This window comes from Somniosus microcephalus, chromosome 22 (assembly GCF_052327205.1).
Source record: "Somniosus microcephalus isolate GS21.2 chromosome 22, FLI_Smic_1.0, whole genome shotgun sequence".
In the NCBI taxonomy this organism is placed as follows: Eukaryota; Metazoa; Chordata; class Chondrichthyes; order Squaliformes; family Somniosidae; genus Somniosus; species Somniosus microcephalus.
The window spans coordinates 12,063,580-12,083,388 of record NC_141008.1 but is presented as its reverse complement, the minus strand read 5'-3'; the positions used below and the strand labels follow the sequence as shown (position 1 = coordinate 12,083,388).

The following is a 19,809-nucleotide window of genomic DNA, read 5'->3' as shown; positions in this document are numbered from 1 at the left end:
CCTCTCCGAGTCACCCATGACACATCACAGAATCACAGAAATCACAGAAACCTCAGTACAGATAGAGGCCATTTCGGCCCATCGAGCCTGCACCGACACATATCCCACCCGATCCCCGTAACCCCTACACCAACACATATCCCACCCTATCCCCACGTATTTAATCCCCCTAACACTAAGGGTCAATTTATCATAGCCAATCAACCTAACCCGCACATCTTTGGACTGCACATCATGTGCTTAAATTCCCCCGCCCTAAATTCGCTCAGTTACTTTAGGAAGATAGGACTATACAGGACTGGAAACGCCCATCTCCATCCATTGGGACAGTGCCGAATGTCGCTGACTTTCTACCTCACTTTACCTCTCATACCCTCACTGGGTCAGTTACTGCACACACTTCCCACCCGGTGTGTGAAGGGGTTACACCTTGCCTTTGGTGTCAGCTCCACTGTATTCCCACTGGTGAGATGTTGCTTCCTGCTTCTGAAATCCTGCTGCAGTGCCTGGTTTATATCTCGGGTCAGTGCTGTGATAGAACTGGGCTGTAGCACTGAGACTAGCGCTTGCAACCCTGTGAGAGTTCAGTGCTGTACTGACAGGTCATTCAGCCCATGGTCCACCGGTCCGTGCCGGTGTTTCTGCTCCCCACGAGCCTCCTCCCACCCCACTTCATCTCACCCCATCAACATAGCCTTCTATTCCCTTTTCCCTCATGTTGTTCACCTCAACCATTCCATGTGGTAGCGAGTTCCACATTCTAAGCACTCTCTGAAGAATTGAGCACTTGTTCTAAAGAAGTTTCTCCTGAATTCCTCATTGGATTTATTAGGCACTATCTTATATTTATGGTCCCTAGTGCTGGTCTCCCCCACAAGTGGTAACATCTTCTCTATGTCTACCTTATCACACCCCTTCGTAATTTTAAAGACCTCGATTATCTCTTTCCTGAACGTCATACCCTCTCCATTCTGGTATCGTCATTGTAAATTGTTTTTGCACCTTCTCCAGTCTGAGTTGTATTTTGCCAGGATTTGATTTTCCAATATTTTGCACTGTGTTAAGATGGCTGAAGATGCCGGAAAGTGGGAATGTGTGCTGGTAGCGCCAGTGCTCTGATTCACCAGCTGTACCGTGCTGAGCATTGATATGCTGCTATTGTCGTGGGATTTGTTTTTTTTAGAACTGAGAGGCATAAGCCTGCCAACTCTGAGTCTGTTGGCCAGCTCTACCCTCTGCTGTTGATTAAACTGAGGCAAATTAATTACTTGGCTGTACAATTAATTAAACCTACATATCGAACAATATGACCTATTATTGCACACTGATAGGTAGCATAGTAACGGAAAGGGACTGCGTTCCACAGGCAAGGTCAATAGATTCAATGGATTCATTAACTAGATGAGCTGAACAACTCTTTCCTTTTTAATTACTGCTGCATCTGGGCACTGTTTGCATACAGGGGTATTAAGAATGACATAAGGGTACTGGATGGGATGGTACGTACGGGCACTGTTGATGGCCTGTTGCACCTAGGTTGATATCAGTTTGCACTGACAGTAGGGTCTCTCTCTCTCTGTTCCTGTCTCTCTCTCGCTCCTTGTCTTTCTTTCTCTCTCTCTCTGCCTCTCTCGCTGTCTCCCTCCTCACTCTCTTTCTCCCCCTTTCTCTTTCTCTCCTTTCTCTTTCTCATTTTTCTTTCTTTCTCTCTCTCTCTGCTGGCTGGCTGAGTCCCTCAAGAAATAAATGGGGTAGCTTCAAACATATTAGTTGTGGCCAGAAGAATCTCCCTCGCTGAATACTCATTGGTGCCGATTGAAATTCTCAGTGTGGTTTACTCCACCTGTGCGCAAACTATCCCTGACCTGTGAGTCTTGGCGCTGGATGTTAAAGCGAAAACTGTTCCATTCCTCAGCACTGAAATTCCTCACTGAGCCCAAAATCCAGGTATAATATCAGCTGGTCAGGAGGAGGAGTCATGTCTCCGAGTTGGAGTGTGAAGGGGGTGCCGGTGTTTCAGTCCTAGCTCTTTTGCTGAAACGGCAAGGCCAGAGTTTACTTGACGTTGATGTTGTGGTGTCGATGTGGCGGTGTGAACCAGCGGGGCCTGGTGCTCCGGGCACTCCTCGCAGCTGCCTCTCCAGCTTGTGATGTGATAGGTGCTGTGGGTCAGACAACTGCTTAGGGAAGCATCATCAGTTTAGAAGCAAAGCACCAGGTTTTTGCAGCCAGCCTCTTGCCTGTTTCAGGTTGTGGCTTTAAGAGCAGGAGCCTGCACTTGTCTCCAAGTGAATGTGTGCTAGAAGTCATTAGCTTGAGATCTCCTTGAGCTGATGATATCTGGTGTTGGTGATATTAGCAGACAAGCACTTAACACATTCATACATCTCTCGCATGAATCCAAAATGGGTTAAAATAGCAGATAAGACAAATGTCATAACAAACGCACCAAGTCTTCATTGACTGTAAAGAAATTTGCGACATCCTGAGGTGAAAATGTTATATAAATTCAAGTATTTTCCTTCTTTAAGTCTTTGTCTTTTTATGTCACTTGACAGTAGTTTCTAAGCTATAATCACTGGAATGATTGAAGTCTTCTTTAGGCATTTTGACAGACAGGCAGCTAAATATCGATACAGAGACTGCTTACCTGTGATGGCCATCAGTGGGCAGCACTCTTGCCCCTGAGTCTGAAGGTTGTGGGTTCAAGTCCCACTCCAGGGACTTGAGCACATAATCCAGGCCGACACTCCAGTGCAGTGCTGAGAGAGTGCTGCACTGTCGCAGGTGCCATCTTTTGGATGAGACATTAAATCGAGGCCCCTGTCTGCCTTTAGACGTAAAAGATCCCATGGCACCATTTGACGAAGAGCAGGGAAGTTCTCCCCGGTGACATTATCCCTCAAACAACATTATTTAAAAAAAAAACTACCCAGTCATTTATCTCATTGTGGGAGCTTGCTGTCCGCAAATTGGTTGCCGCGTTTCCTACATTACACCAGTGACTCCACTGCGAAAGTACTTCATTGGCTGGGAGTGACGTGGGACGTCCTGAGGATTCAAAAGGTCTGACATTAATGCGATTTTTTTTTTTAATTCAGTGAGTGAAGCTCTTTGACCTGATAGGGTGCTTCCCAAGCACGAGTTTTATTTATTAAGTGTTAATAAGTGAAATCCCAACTCTTTACAATCTATGTTAACGATTTGGAGGAGGGGACCAAGTGCAACATATCCAAGTTTGCCGACGATACAAAGATGGGAGGGAAAGCAGTGAGTGAGGAGGACATAAAAAACCTGCAAAAGGACATAGACAGGCTAAGTGAGTGGGCAGAAATTTGGCAGATGGAATATAATGTTGGAAAGTGTGAGGTTATGCACTTTGGCAGAAAAAATCAAAGAGCAAGTTATTCTCTAAATGGAGAGAAACTGCAAAGTGCTACAGTACAAAGGGATCTGGGGGTCCTGGTGCATGAAACACAGAAGGTTAGTATGCAGGTACAGCAGGTGATCAGGAAGGCCAATGGAATCTTGGCTTTTATTGCAAGGGGGATGGAATATAAAAGCAGGGAAGTCTTGCTGCAGTTATACAGGGTATTGGTGAGGCCACACCTGGAATACTGCGTACAGTTTTGGTTTCCATATTTAAGAAAAGATATACTTGCTCTCGAGGCAGTTCAGAGAAGGTTCACTCGGTTGATTCCGGAGATGAGGGGGTTGACTTATGAGGAAAGGTTGAGTAGGTTGGGCTCATTGGAATTCAGAAGAATGAGAGGCGATCTTATCGAAACATATAAGATTGTGAGGGGGCTTGATCGGGTGGATGCGGTGAGGATGTTTCCACTGATGGGTGAGACTAGAACTAGGGGGCATAATCTTAGAATAAGGGGCTGCCATTTCAAAACTGAGATGAGGAGAAACTTCTTCACTCAGAGGATAGTAAATCTATGGAATTTGCTACCCCAGAGAGCTGTGGAAGCTGCAACATTAAATAAATTTAAAACGTAGATAGACAGTTTCCTAGCTGATAAGGGAATTAGGGGTTACGGGGAGCGGGCAGGGAAGTGGACGTGAGTCTAGAGTCAGATCAGCCATGATCCTGTTGAATGGCGGAGCAGGCCCGAGGGGCCGTATGGCCTACTCCTGCTCCTACTTCTTATGTTCTTATTAAATGAAAGTAAGTTCCCACACCACTGAAGCCAAAAGCTCTGCAATCGAAGCCCAGATCCGAGCAGTAGATCACACTGAGCGGCTCCATATCTGAGCAGTAGATCACACTGAGCGGCTCCATATCCGAGCAGTAGATCACACTGAGCGGCTCCATAGCCAAGCAGTAGATCACACTGAGCGGCTCCATATCCGAGCAGTAGATCACACTGAGCGGCTCCATATCCGAGCAGTAGATCACACTGAGCGGCTCCATATCCAAGCAGTAGATCACACTGAGCGGCTCCATATTCAAGCAGTAGATCACACTGAGCGGCTCCATACACAGCTGACAGGCAGCCCATTTATCCGTGGTGTTTGTGCTGCGGAATGAGGCTCTTTCTCACACGTGCGTTCTAACCCTCATATCAGAAAACATTGCCTTTTTGCTTTGTATATTTATACAAGGTGTTCTTTCGAACAGAGGGGAGAAACGAGGATGTTTGTAATTGCCACATCGAGTGAGCTAATTTCACAGTTGATGTTCTGTCGTTGCTCGGTTGCAGTATCCTGTGTGTTGCTAATCGTGCAGACATTAACAGGAAGGAGTAATGCACAAGACGTTTACCTGGTGCCTGTTCACAACAGCAAACTCTTAAGAAAAGACTTGGTTTTCCACTGTTGAGTCCTGGTTTTCCTCCTGAAGGAACGCCCGAAACTCCCACATCCGTAACCTCGGAGTTGCAGCCCGTTCCTAATCAGCAACAGTCTGCTGGCACTTGGCTGTTAGTGGAGCACGCGTTAAGCCAGTGTTTACAGCCACCCTGTGCTTGAAGGGACTGATGGAAATGCTGAGTAGTCTTGTTCCTGGGTTTGTTAGTATGGGGGTTTCCAATAAAGAGTTCCTGATTTCTGACAAGCTGCTCGGGCACTGAGTGAAGAAAGATTCAATACTCCTTGGGATACAAAGATCCCGTGGGGGGGGCAGCAGGTTGAACATGGAAGAATCAATAAATAGTTTTTTCATTGCTTACCATTGGGAATCAGGGAGAATTTATGAGAAAGCAGCCCACACGAAATTAAATAAAGACTTGCATTTCTATAGCGCCTTTCACGATCACCAGACGCCCCAAAGTGCTTTACAGCCAATGAAGTACTTTTTGAAGTGTATTCACTATTGTAATGTGGGAAAGTCAGCAGCCAATTTGCGCACAGCAAGCTCCCACAAACAGCAATGTGATAATGACCAGATAGTCTGATGTTGGTTGAGGGATAAATATTGGCCAGGACGCTGGGGATAACTCTCCTGCTCTTCTTCAAAATAGTGCCATGGGATCTTTTACATCCACCTGAGAGAGCAGACGGGGCCTCGGTTTAATGTCTCATCCGAAAGGCGGCACCTCCAACAGTGCAGCACTCCCTCAGCACTGCCCTGGGAGTGTCAGCTTTGATTACGTGCTCAAGTCCCTGGAGTGGGGCTTGAACCCACAACCTTCTGACTCAGAGGCGAGGGTGCTGTCCACTGAGCCACGGCTGACACTGGGTAGGATCGAAGTCTGTACTAGGGTAGAGTTTACGGGAGGACCAAGCTGATGTGCTGAATGGCCTATTCCTGTTTCAGGCTTTCTTATGTATTTCACAGGGAATTTGGAGGATGATGGGACAAAAGGAGGAGGGTGGGGAAACCGTGTGTGACACAGGAAGAATAGTGTTGATGGGGATCTGTTAAGAAACCCATTCTCTGGTAAAGGGGAGGAATTCACCATGTATGTTTTAACCTGAATCTAATCTCCCTCTCCCACAGATGTTTGTGGTTGATACTGTGATTGGGGATAACTGTAAGCTGCATGAATTCAGCATCACTGGATCCACCTACGCCCCGGAGGGAGAAATGTGAGTAACCTCAATACTCCAAGTTTGCGGTGCTCCCAACATCAGCTGCTTGAAGCTCAGTACTACAGAGAATTTCTAGAGGGCGGCATAGGCAATTGGCAAGAAGTGCACCAGATTTACTAAATGTACCATGTTGCTGCCAATGGGTGGGTATCAGAACATTGGGACTGCAACTAGTCTAATGACGTGTGATTTACTGGTTGACCTTGAAGTCAATTTTCACACAATTATGAGCTGTGAGGGAGGATGATTTCATGTGGGATGGGATATGGGCTGTGAGTTGAGTAAATACTGGGTGGGATGTGGGCTGTGGGTGAGGGGGCAGTGGGTGGGACGTGGGCTGTGGGTGAGGGGACAGTGGGTGGGACATGGGCTGTGGGTGAGGGGGCAGTGGGTGGACGTGGGCTGTGGGTGAGGGGGCAGTAGGTGGGACATGGGCAGTGGGTGAGGGGGCAGTGGGTGAGACATGGGCAGTGGGTGAGACATGGGCAGTGGGTGAGGGGGCAGTGGGTGGGATATGGGCAGTGGGTAGGACATGGGCAGTGGGTGAGGGGGCAGTGGGTGAGGGGGCAGTGGGTGGGACATGGGCAGTGGGTGAGGGGGCAGTGGGTGGGACATGGGCAGTGGGTGAGGGGGCAGTGGGTGAGACATGGGCAGTGGGTGAGACATGGGCAGTGGGTGAGGGGGTAGTGGGTGGGATATGGGCAGTGGGTGGGACATGGGCAGTGGGTGAGGGGGCAGTGGGTGAGGGGGCAGTGGGTGAGGGGGCAGTGGGTGAGGAGACAGTGGGTGAGACATGGGCAGTGGGTGAGGGGGCAGTGGGTGAGGAGACTGGGTGAGGGGGCAGTGGGTGGGACATGGGCAGTGGGTGAGGGGGCAGTGGGTGAGGGGGCAGTGGGTGGGACATGGGCTGTGGGTGAGGGGGGATTTAATGATGGCTTTATTTGATAACAAAGCCCCTGCAGTGTAGTGTTTTGAATTGGTGTGTTGAGGTTAGCTGAGACCTCTGGCAGGGTAACTAATGCAAAGTGGAATTGTGCTAATTATTTTGGTTTATGGTAAGTGGATACTTGTCGGCGCTGTGTTGTCAGGAATTACAGAGTCCTGGTATTGGCACTTCCAGCGAGGAGCTCAGAAAAAACAGAGACTGACTGCAAGGAAATATTAAAATTTGAAAGAAAAATCCCGTAAATAATTTAAAAACATGCCCTGTATCTGATCTCAGCAGTATCGTTCTCGTAACTGCTCTGAGGACTCGCAATTTAAAAAAAAAATGTATTTTTGGTACGATTATACTTTCTCCTCATTCCCCTTCAAGTGAATTGACCCAAACAGAGGAACGATTTAAAGACTTTGAAGTTTGATCCCATGCCAGAATGAGGTGTTTTTTCACTATGGAGCTGATCTGGAGTTGGAGTTTAGTTCGATCCGCTGTGCAGTGGTTCATCCATTGAGTGGGTGCTGCTCTCCTGAACTCTAATCACCGGGCTCAGGGCACAGGGCACAGGGCTCTGGGCACAGGGCACAGGGCACAGGGCACAGGGCACAGGGCACAGGGCTCTGGGCTCTGGGCTCTGGGCTCTGGGCTCTGGGCTCTGGGCTCTGGGCTCAGGGCACAGGGCTCAGGGCTCTGGGCTCGGGCTCCTCTTGGAACAGTGAGAACATAAGAACATAAGAAATAGGAGCAGGAGTAGGCCATACGGCCCCTCGAGTCTGCTCCGCCATTCAATAGGATCATGGCTGATCCGAATCTAGACTCACGTCCACTTCCCTGCCCGCTCCCCGTAACCCCTAATTCCCTTATCTGCTAGGAAACTGTCTATCTCCGTTTTAAATTTATTTAATGTCACAGCTTCCACAGCTCTCTGGGGTAGCAAATTCCATAGATTTACTACCCTCTGAGTGAAGAAGATTCTCCTCATCTCAGTTTTGAAATGGCAGCCCCTTATTCTAAGATTATGCCCCCTAGTTCTAGTCTCACCCATCAGTGGAAACATCCTCACCGCATCCACCCGATCAAGCCCCCTCACAATCTTATATGTTTCGATAAGATCGCCTCTCATTATTCTGAACTCCAATGAGTAGAGGCCCAACCTACTCAACCTTTCCTCATACGTCAACCCCCTCGTCTCCGGAATCAACCGAGTGAACCTTCTCTGAACCGCCTCGAGAGCAAGTATATCTTTTCTTAAATATGGAAACCAAAACTGCACGCAGTATTCCAGGTGTGGCCTCACCAGTACCCTGTATAACTGCAGCAAGACTTCCCTGTTTTTATACTCCATCCCCCTTGCAATAAAAGCCAAGATTCCATTGGTCTTCCTGATCACCTGCTGTACCTGCATACTAACTTTTTGTGTTTCATGCACCAGGACCCCCAGATCCCTTTGTACTGTAGCACTTTGCAGTTTCTCTCCATTTAGATAATAGCTTGCTCTTTGATTTTTTTCTGCCAAAGTGCATAACCTCTCACTTTCCAATATTATATTCCATCTGCCAAACCTCTGCCCACTCACTTAGCCTGTCTATGTCCTTTTGCAGGTTTTTTATGTCTTCCTCACTCACTGCTTTCCCTCCCATCTTTGTATCGTCAGCAAACTTGGATATGTTGCACTCGGTCCCTTCCTCCAAATCGTTAATATAGATTGTAAAGAGTTAGGGTCCCAGCACTGACCCCTGCGGAACACCAGTAGTTACTGATTGCCAGCCCGAGAACGAACCATTTATCCCAACTCTTTGTTTTCTGTTAGGTAGCCAATCTTCCACCCATGCCAGTATATTACCCCCAATCCCGTGATTTTTTATCTTGATCAGTAATCTTTTGTGTGGCACCTTGTCAAATGCCTTTTGGAAGTCCAAATACACTACATCCACTGGTTCCCCTTTATCCACCCTGTATGTTACATCCTCAAAGAATTTGAGCAAATTTATCAAACATGACTTCCCCTTCGTAAAACCATGCTGACTCTGTCCTATTAAATTATGTTTATCCAAATGCTCTGTTACTGTTTCCTTAATAATGGACTTCAGCATTTTACCAACCACAGATGTTAGGCTAACTGGTCTATAGTTTCCAGCTTTTTGTCTACTTCCCTTCTTAAATAAGGGTGTTACATTAGCAGTTTTCCAATCTGCCGGGACCTTTCCTGAGTCCAGGGAGTTTTGGAAAATAATCACCAATGCATCCACAATCCCTACCGCCACTTCTCTCAAGGCCCTAGGATGTAGGCCATCAGGTCCGGGGGATTTATCCGGCTTAAGTCCCATTATTTTACCGAGTACCACCTCCTTAGTGATTTTAATCGTATTTAGCTCCTCCTCCCCCATTGCCCCCTGTTTGTCCAGTGTTGGGATATTTTTAGTGTCCTCTACTGTAAAGACTGATACAGAATATTTGTTCAGCGTCTTGGCCATCTCCATGTTCCCTACCACTAGTTTCCCGTTCTCATCCTCTAAGGGACCAACGTTCACTTTAGCCACCCTTTTTCTTTTTATATAGCTGTAGACTGTTACTATTCGTCTCGTTGGTTTTGTAAGTGTTGTACAGTCTCTGTTAACTTGAATGGACCTATTGCGAAATGTGAAATGCTGTAAGTGTCTTTGTGCAGGCACTACACGCTCCGTCAATCCTCCGTGGGTGTTCAGAGGCGCTTTGACAGGCCTGTTTAGTACAGCTGTCAGCAACTGCACTCTTTAGAAGTCGAAGCTCTTACCCATTGTCTGCTTGAGTTGTCAGACGTTGAACCTACGAGAGAAGATAAATTAGTCCCTTACTCATTCCCCTCCCTCTTGTTCTTTCACATATGTAATTCTTTCTCTCTCTCTTCTTTCTCGGTCTCATTTTCTCTTTTGTTTCTTCTCTCTCCATTCTCATTCTTATTCTCGCTTTTTCACTCACATTTCTCACTCTTTTATTCCTTGTTTTATACTCATTCTCTCCTTCATTCTCTCCCCCTTGCTCCCGCTCCTCTTGCTCGCGTTCTCTCTTTCTCCCCTTGCTCTCTCTTTCTCCCATTGCAGCTCTCTTCCCTTGTACCCCTCGTTCGTGCTCTCTCCCTCTCTTGTTCCTTCTCTTTCAGCCATTCTCCTCTCCTCCCCTCTCTTGTTCTTTTTCTCTCTTGCTTTCTCTCTCTCTCTTTCTCGTTCTTCTTGTCCCCATATGATGATATAATAAACACTCCCGATCAAATCCCCAGCACACTTGTTCTCTTGATGCTGCTGTTATGACATCTCATGACTCATCGTTACTCCTACTGTCGCTATGCTATTTAAAATTCTTGTCTTGTATCTTTCTACAGTTAGGGTGAAAAAAAATAAGCAAAATCCTGGAAATCTGAAATGAAAACAGAAAATGTTGGCAGCACTTAGCAAGTCCGACAGCATCTGTGGAGAGAGTGGAGGCGTGGACCTTCGACATGTGGACCTTTCATCAGAACTGGGCAAAGTCCGGTCTACACCTGAAATGTTAGCTTGTCTGTCCTTTCCACAGCTGCTGACTGACCTGCTGAGTGTTGCCAACCTTCTGTGTTATGGTTTGAAACCAATGGTGCGCTGTGATAGCCCACATGGCACAGCCCAGTTAGAGCAACATGTGGCAGCTCCTTACCGTAAACTCTTTTTATCACCAATGCAAATATAACACCGGCTGTTTAAGCCTCACCATCTAATAAAGAGCCTGTATTAAACCTGCTATCTGTAATATCGTCTCTTTGTAATGTGCTCCTTCAGTGAATCATAGAAATTTATGGCACAGCAGGAGGCCATTTGACCCATTGTGTCTGTGCCAGCTGAAAAAGAGCTAGCCAGCCGGATCCCACTTTCCAGCTCTTGGTCCGTAGCCCTGTAGGTTACGGCACTTCAAGTGTGTATCCAAGTACAGGAAACTCTCGTTTAAACGGCACCTAAATATCTGGAATTCTCTATTAACCGGCAAAATTCTCACTCCGAAAACAACACCTCAATAACCGGCAATGTTGCCGAGTCCGAGTCCGAGTCTCCCGCGGTGGCCGAGTTAGTCAGTGGGGGTAGTTCTCCAAACTGCCACTACTCGGCTTCTTGGCGCTGTCAGAAGTCGGAACACCTCAATAACCGGAGTCTGACTCTCCCGCGCTGCCGGTAGTCTCTTCTGATCTGCCATTTTACAGGGGTACTGTGCGTCTCCCACACTGCTGGTAGTCATTGCATTGCATTACCCTCAACTGGCAGTACTGTACTTAATCCATTTAACACAACATTCTGTAGGTGAGTGCCCATTTACTGTATACTGCACATTTCTTGTTTTTTAATTTTTCTTTGTTAAAAATAGCCTCGGTAGATAACCCTCTCCGTCATCCGGAATTTTTGATCAACCGGCAACACGTCGGTGCCGGATACCAGAGAGTTTCCAAGTACTTTTTAAATGCGATGAGGGTTGCTGCCTCTGCCATCCTTTCAGGCAGTGAGTTCCAGACCCCCACCACTCGCTGGGTGAAATATTTCTCCTCAACTCCCCTCGAATCCTTCTACCAATTACTTTAAATCTGTGCCCCTGGGCTGGGCAACCCAACTAGGGCTGAGTGAGTGGGCAGGGTTTGGATGTTTGATTCGACACTGCCGGTTTGCTTTGAGTATGATCGCTCTGTACTATCCCAAAAGGAGGGCACGGGAGTGCCCAGAATTATACAGAAATATTGTTGTTCTCGCCCCAGCCTTGCCCAGTATACGCGCACACTGAGAAACCCGCTTCAGTGACACCCTGTGTAACTCTGGGACAGCTGACGGTGAGGATGTAAATTAATACTTGCTTCTTTTATTGGTGGTGTTTACCGATTTAACAAGAGACACTGCCGCCCGCAAGCAGTTCATTGTAGGAAGCGCTTTGAAATGGTGCTGCTCTAAATGCAAGTATTTCTTTCTTTACAGACTAATGGGAGACAAGCCCATTCGGACCAGTCAGTATAGCGGGCTGGTAGAGCTGGCTACAATCTGTGCACTGTGCAATGACTCCTCCCTGGATTACAATGAGGTGAGTACAGGTTTATTAGTTTTACCGACAACTCTCACACTCAGTTATAACAAGCACCTGCCGAGGGCTTCATCTACATTGTACCCAGGTGTACTGTCCTAAAACCACGTGACAGCGTTATTCAGTGCTCTGTGACCATCTTCTTTCAATACTACCTCGAAATGTCTGCATTGCTTTCATTGTATTGAACCCATTTTGTGTGTGTGATGAGTCAGAAGAAAGGCTCTGGATTAACTTTGTACTTTATAACATCAAATGACATCCATCATTCCATATTGAACATAGCTTGAACCTTAACTCCTTGGAACTCTATTATAGAGTGGCAAATGTTCTTCTCATTCTCCAGTGAATCATGCCACTGTGTTGATCATATAAACACCGGTTTTCAGGCTATTAACTCACTAACTGCCTCTTTGTGAATGTAGTTACCACATTGGGTATCTTGGCTTCTGCCTCTTGCTCTCCTCCCCCCTCCCCTCTTTGTTTTTGCCAGTCCCGTACAGGGGCTCTTCCTGCCTGGCTGCGCCAGTTCTGATGGAAGGCTGCATTCAAAACATCAGCCTATCGTCTTTCTCAATCCCTGACTGACTCATGTGCTGTTTTACTGTGATGGTGCTGCTCTCCATCACAAAGCGCCTCTCAGTCTTTACTTAATATTGTTTCACTCCTATTTTTAATTGTGATTAGCATTATTTTCATTTTATTGAGAATCTGTTGTATATTAAAAGTCTCACACATGCACACTTCCTGTCTACAAAACCTTACTTCCTGTTGTCATGTTTTTGTCACACTTTTGAGCTTTTTCCCGTTAATAATTTCCCGTGTCTGCATTTTTAATGGAAACTTCCTATGTAAACTTGTCACACAGTAATTACACCCTCCTGCCAGTGATGGCGGTGTAGCACCACAGTTTTGCATCTCCCCGCATCTCAACCTGCACTACAGAGCAGCTCCACCTCTTCTCTGCTTCGCAAATTGCAGTAATTTTTGCTATTCAAATATAAATAATAATATGAAATCAAAGTACTATACAAAAACAAGGACAGAATAGGGATTGAATTACTTCTGTGTGTGTCCTGGTCTAATTATCTCCCGCCCTCTAACCCTGCATCACCTGAAGACTACACATGGCCTTGACTCCCATGGGAGATTGACTAGTACAGTATCTTTGTAAAATGGATCACAAGTTTTTGATAGACTTTCGGGCTTTGAAGGAAGACTAGCCTCTTGAGTTTGGCTCTTGCAGTATGATCTAAACCACATCAAGATTTATTGCCGTACTTACTTACGATGCTCATCCTTTCCTTTTTCCTCTTTTTCCAGTCGAAGGGAGTTTATGAGAAGGTTGGGGAAGCTACAGAAACTGCGCTCACCACCCTGGTGGAAAAGATGAACGTTTTCAACACGGACATCAATGGCATTACCAAAGTAGAAAGAGCTACTTACTGCAACAATGTGAGCACTTTTTATTGTATCTCCGTGATTTCTTCTACCTGGTTATAATATAGCTAAACAATTCTGTGGCCACCGTATTATGTCCATTGCAGCTTACAGACTGCTGGGCGGTGTAGCCAGTGGTCAAGTAATGTATCTCAGTCAGTCACAGAAATGCAGGGAGCACCCACAACTTGGATGCGCCCATACGATAGCAAAATACTGCGGATGCTGGAAATCCGCAATAACAACAGAAAACGAAGGGTCATCGACCTGAAACATTAACTCTGTTTCTCTCTCCACGGATGCTGCCTGGCCTGCTGAGTATTTCCAGCGTTTTCTGTTGGATGCGCCCATGCCTCATTACAATGGGGCTAGCCATCGGAAGCTTAAACCTCATTGTGGGGGGGAATTTCCACGCACGCCCTCTCGTTCGTCTGCTCCGCCATTAGCGGAAGAGCTGCGGAGACCCTGGATAAATAGCGGATGCGCGGGAGGAACCCTCCCCCTCCCAGCGTGGCAATTCGCCCCCATTACCGTGAAAGGATTACATTCCCTGGTTGTCCAATCACAAATATACTTTTATTTTTTTAACTTAGTTGGATGACTTAGGGCTAAAAATTCAGTTGGGCGCCGTTTGGGGCGCCAAGCTCGCCTGGGCGCCGGAATTACCGCTGCGAGCGGAGCCACTTGCGCCATCCGGGTATTCAGTTTCTGCGCCCCAAATGGAAGTGGGCCGCTAATCGAGGCTTCCCGCGCCCCGCTTGGGGTGCTCACCCTGAATATCGGCGCGCTAAGGGCCGCAGCGCCACATGCTGCGGCACGGCAGGCTGCGGTACTGCAGGCCTTCCTCCCACTGTTAAGGGGGAGGTGCCTGCAACAGCGCGATCCCCGCTCGCGAGTGCCGGCAAATGAGCCCGGCACCAAGGAGAAGTGCCGGGCTCTCGGGAAACAGCTGGCAATGCCGCGGGGGGGGGTGTAGGAGGCCGGGGACGGAGGTGCTGGCAGGCGGCCGCCGAAAAAGCGGCCGGCCGCACCTCCACCTTAACTAGCGCCACTACCGCCACAGGTGTACCGGTCGCTATTTGCGGCCAGCGCGACCAAATATGGTCATCGGGGCGGGAGCGGGGCGCTGCGCACACCGATGACGTCATCGGTGGCGGCGCAGCGCTACAGGCTAACGCCGCCATTAGCGCCCCGCTAAATATCGCGGTAGGTGTGGCCAGTGGCGCAAAAGCCACTGAGTGCCCTCTTTGGGCGCAAACTGGTGGCGCAGCCCACTGAATTTCTAGGCCTTAGTCTCAAACTGCAGAACGTCGACAAAACTGAAAAGAATAGGAGAGAAAGAACAAAGTTGCATTTCTGTAGCGCCTTTCACATCCCCAGGGAGACGCAAAACACTTTACAGTCAATGATGTATGTTATAAATCTCATCATCAAGAAACTACTTATGAAATAATGCTGGACGGCCAGCTGGTGGTGTCGTCCAAGGAGTATAAATACTCGGGCGTGGCCCAGCTTGCTAGGGACATTTTGTAAGACAAGGAGCTAGTGAAGTACAACTAGACTTCCATGTTCTGAAAGTTGATTAAAGCCTTGCTTTACGCTCAAACCAAGTGCGGAGTGAGTTTTATTATGTCAGTGTACTTTTCAGATGTTGCCGTTTGGTTTTTTTTCTAGGCAAATGTGGCAGATTGTAAACGGCAATGAGATAAATGACCATGTACAGGAAACTCTTTGGTATCCGGCACCGACGGGACCGGCGTGTTGCCGGTTGATCAAAAATTCCGGATGACGGAGAGGGTTATCTACCGAGGCTATTTTTAACAATGAAAAATAAAAAAATCAAGAAATGTGCAGTATACAGTAATTGGGTACTCACCTACAGAAGGTTGTGTTAAATGAATGGTGGAAGATGCTTGATTAAGTACAGTACTGTCCGTTGAGGGTAATGCAATGCAATGACTACCAGCAGCGTGGGAGACACACAGTACCCCTTTAAAATGGCGGATCAGAAGAGACTACCGGCAGCGCGGGAGAGTCAGACTCCTGTTATAGGGGTTTTGAGGTGTTCCGACTTCCGACAGCACCAAGTAGTGGCAGTTTGGAGAACTACCCCCACTGACTAACATTGCCGGTTATTGAGGTGTTGTTTTCGGAGTGAGCATTTTGCCGGTTCATAGAGAATTCCAGATATTTAGGTGCCGTTTAAACGAGAGTTTCCTGTAATGTGGTTTTGCTAATGCCGGTTGAGGGGGTTTGTTGGCCAGGCCACTATAGGAACTCCCTTCAAATAGTGCTGTGGAATCTTTTACATCCACCTTGCTTAACATCTCATCCAAAAGGCGGCACCTCCGACAGTGCAGCGCTCCCGCAGCACTGCACTGAAGTGCTGTCCTAGATTTTGTGCGCAAGTCCTTGAGTGGATCTCGAACCCATGACTTTCTGACTCAGAGGCCAGAGCGCGACCCCTGAACCCAGCTGAAGACGTCCTAGTTAGATGATGCAGGCTTGTGCACTTCAACAGTGTGCGTTCATTCTCAAAACATTCATCAGATTTTGCTGAATCTTTTGCCCCATTTAAATGTACGTTTCTCTCCCTCACTCTGCAGTGAAGTGTCAGCCATGGCTCAGTGGGCAGCACTCTCACCTCCAGCTCAGAAGGTTGTGGGTTCAAGTCCCACTCCAGACACTTGAGCACAAAAATCTAGGCTGACGCTGCCACCTTTCCTACATTTTTTTAAAAATGAGTTGAAATTCTCAAAGTGCCACAGTGGGATTTGAATGCACGTTCTCTGGATTACTAGTCCAGTAACATAACCACTGCCACTGTACCTGGTCACTCCACGTGATGTGTAGTGCAGGTCAGATATTCAGTCCCAAACATATTCACAGGAGCATCGCGTTGTTTTATTTTGTTGAGGCTTCGCTCATTTATGAAAAGTATGAGTCATTCTGGAAGGATTTGCTTCTGCCTCGATTCCCCAAATTCTGCTCTGCTGTGTTAGCTTGCTTCATCAAAAGCAAACCTTGTGCTGTTTTGAATATTTAGTTGATTCCTGGTTAGGGTTAGAGTTGACTCTTTCGGTATATTAATTATGAGAGGCTCCTCGGTGGGTTCCGTCCGTGGCTGACATCCCTCCCGCCCTCTTGTAGACCATCAAGCAGCTGATGAAGAAAGAAGTGACCCTTGAATTCTCCCGCGATCGCAAGTCCATGTCTGTCTTTTGCTCTCCCATCAAGCCCACAGGTGGATCAGGAAGCAAGATGTTTGTGAAGGTAAGAAGCCACCACACTGTCGCGGAGAGAGCCTGCAGTGTCAGTCAGTGCTCTTTAATTAGAATATAGCATCTGCTGCCAGTGAGGGTGTGAGGAAAGGAGCACATCAGGTCAATTCGGGGGAGGGGAAAGAACATCAAGAACATTTGAAGGACACTTTGAAGGCGGCAGTAGCAGAGCCGCACTGTAATGAAAAGGAGCTGATTCTTTGAGTTTGTTCCCATTCTGTGTGAGTTCTTTCTGTCTTGTTTTGCACACTTTGTACAAAAATAATAAATTGCAGGACAACGGAGTATTACAGTTTAAACTCTTTTAATGAAGCATCAGGTCTGTAAGCTTTCTCAATCAATCCAGCAGTACAGCACCGTGTGGACAAGATGGAGTCAGGACCCTGGGTCCTCCAAAACAATAGCAGTCCTTACAGATGCCTGCAGGCCAATGACAACTCAGCATGTGATCACATGTGAATATAATAGGTATTCCTTACAGATGCCTGCGGGCCAATGATAATTCAGTATGCAAATGTTACACTTTCATTAGAAAAGGCCATTTTGGACCCACTCCAGTCCAATGACTTGTTTCCAGCGATGTTTTATTTGCTCTCCAGGTGCTTGTTGTGGTGCTATTAATCCATTGCACACTTTATTGCCTTACAATTGTAACAGACGATGGATATAGAGGCCGGGAGCGGGCGGGGTGGCCGGGAGCGGGCGGGTAGGCCCAGAATTTCTGTTCAGGGTCATTTTAAAGATGAAAAGAAGATCTGATATGGTGACTCTCTGTTTAAGTAAGACAAAAACACATAGAAGGGGTAACTATAATTTGTGCTCCCATTGGAGGAGCTCTACAGGGCTATCAGGAATTCAGGTAGGAGATCAGGGAGCCCTGTAGAATTTTTCGACCATTCATTTTGAAGGCCAGAAAATCCAGCTGGGACCACAGAATTCCCAGTATTCATACCCAGCAGGCAGATTCATGTATGTACTCTGTGTTTTATTAAATAAACAGTGGTGCAGTACTCGAGTCAAAAAGGTTGTGCCCCTGGAAATATTTGCCTAAATCGGTATGTAAATTGGGTCCATTTTCTCAGCATTCTATTCGTGCTTTCTACCACAGCAGCCCTTGTTGTGAGGTGGTCCTTGGGAGTTGGCCATATATGGTATATTGCAGTGTAGTCTGTGCTTTGCAGTCAGGCCTTTGATGGGAGCAGTGCTGGGATTTCTTCACAGCCAGATACTGGCAGGAGATGAGACCAAGAGTACCATCTGCCATTTTTACAGGGAGTGACTGCACATTAGAGGAGGTTAAGGCCTCATTTTAGCAGGGAATAAATCTGGCTCCCGCTGAGACATTTATAGGAGCTAATGTGTCCGAGCTGAAAGTCGTTTGCTCTCTTTCCCCTTAATCTCCGGCCCTGGCAGTCGGTCTCCTTGATTTCCTCTTCTGAGTATCTGGATCCCATTTGCATTAAGCAGACTATGTTCCAGGCTCCCCTCTGAGAAGTGTGTGAGCTGCCCAGTGAAAACTGCTACACTCTGAGTGACTCCGATCAGGTGAGGTTCGGGTTGTGATTTTGATGTACCAGTCCTGAACCCACCAGCTCCCTGGCACTAGGGCTTGGGGAGCAAACAAGGAAACTGGAGCTCCTGCACTGAGCTGACCCAGTGAAGGACTTTGTCTTAAATGCATATACATAAAAACACACTGCAGTATGTTGCACCTGATACCTTGCAGCTGCCAGGTCTGTTGATTTGTGATTTACTGCAGAGAGAGTCACCTGTCATTGACTACTTGTAATGTAGAGTCGAACAAACTTGCATTGCTATCGCACCTTTCATGACCTCAGGACATTCCAAAGCACTTTACAGCCAATGACGAACTTTTGAAGTGTAGTCACTGTTCTAATGTAGGAAAACATAGCAGCCAGTTTGCACACAGCAAGATCCCACAAACAGCATTGCGATAAGTGACCAAATAATCTGTTTTTGGTGGTGGTGGTTGAGGGATAAATATTGGCCGGGACACTGGGCGAACTCCCCTGCTCTTCGAATAGTGCCATGGGGTCTTTTATGTCCGCCTGATTAGGGAGACAGAGCCTCGATTTAACGTCTCATCCGAAAAACGGCACCTCCGACAGTGCAGCTCTCCCTCAGCACTGCACTGGCAGTGTCGGCCTAGATTACGTGCTCAAGTCCCTGGAGTGAGACTTGAACCCACAACCTTCTGACTCAGAGGCGAGGGTGCTGCCCACTAAGCCAATTTTAGAAATGTTTCCTCTTGCCCATTCAGCCCCCCCTCCCTTTTTCACACCGTTCCCCAGCTGAAAATAACAACAGTAGACATGTCCTACAGCCCGTGCCCACCATTCTCATGGGTAAGCCACAAGCAAGGTGCCCATGAATGGATGCATCACCGACACCCTCAAGCACACAGCCCACGATCAGAGACGTACTATATGCAGACTTGCAGGCATGAGTCACCCAGAGAGGATTAATATAATTTAAAATTAATGATCCTATGCAGTGAAGTAAAGACTGACCATTTCCACTACATTTGTAGCCAGCCTCGTTAAGAACATTGCTCCACATTAGGAGGACCCATTTTCTCTGGGAATTTTCTTTAGCACTGTTGGCAGAAGTGGAAGTGAAATACTGACCAGTAATAGGAGAGGGGTGAAATGGCTGAAAAATGTAATTAAATGATGGCGTCTCAGCAAGCGCCAATCAGGTGAGCATCATACTGGGCCAAGAAGCCAGTCATCTGAAATTGGCTGGTTCCATCAAACTGGGTTTCAGAGTTGAGGTTTTGTGTGGAGGAGCAGGTGCCTTTGTTCTCCGAGATGGATGAAGTGGTGGAGCTCAGCCAGCATGTTACTGGTGGTCTCTCCTGTGATTGAAGTTCTAGTAAGCTGTGATTGTGACACCTGCTAAAACTGTTAATTGTTCAGTCTCGTTGGAACAGGAGGAGGCTTTTCAGCCCTTTGAGCCTGTTAAGTCACTCATAAATGAGAACCATGGCTGGTCTGTACCTCAACTCCATTTGCCCGCCTTTGCTCT

At 47.3% G+C, this 19,809-nt stretch overlaps 1 protein-coding gene across 2 annotated transcripts in view; it reads left to right on the top strand.

Moving 5' to 3' along the window:
• Positions 1-19,809, top strand: part of atp2a3 (ATPase sarcoplasmic/endoplasmic reticulum Ca2+ transporting 3) — an 824,766-nt gene that overhangs the window by 747,966 nt on the left and 56,991 nt on the right. For both annotated transcript variants that reach the window (XM_085964184.1, XM_085964185.1), the window contains 4 exons: positions 5,948-6,036; positions 11,938-12,040; positions 13,364-13,495; positions 16,631-16,753. In XM_085964184.1, the coding sequence (XP_085820310.1) occupies positions 5,948-6,036; positions 11,938-12,040; positions 13,364-13,495; positions 16,631-16,753 (447 nt within the window). The remainder of the gene's footprint in view (positions 1-5,947; positions 6,037-11,937; positions 12,041-13,363; positions 13,496-16,630; positions 16,754-19,809) is intronic.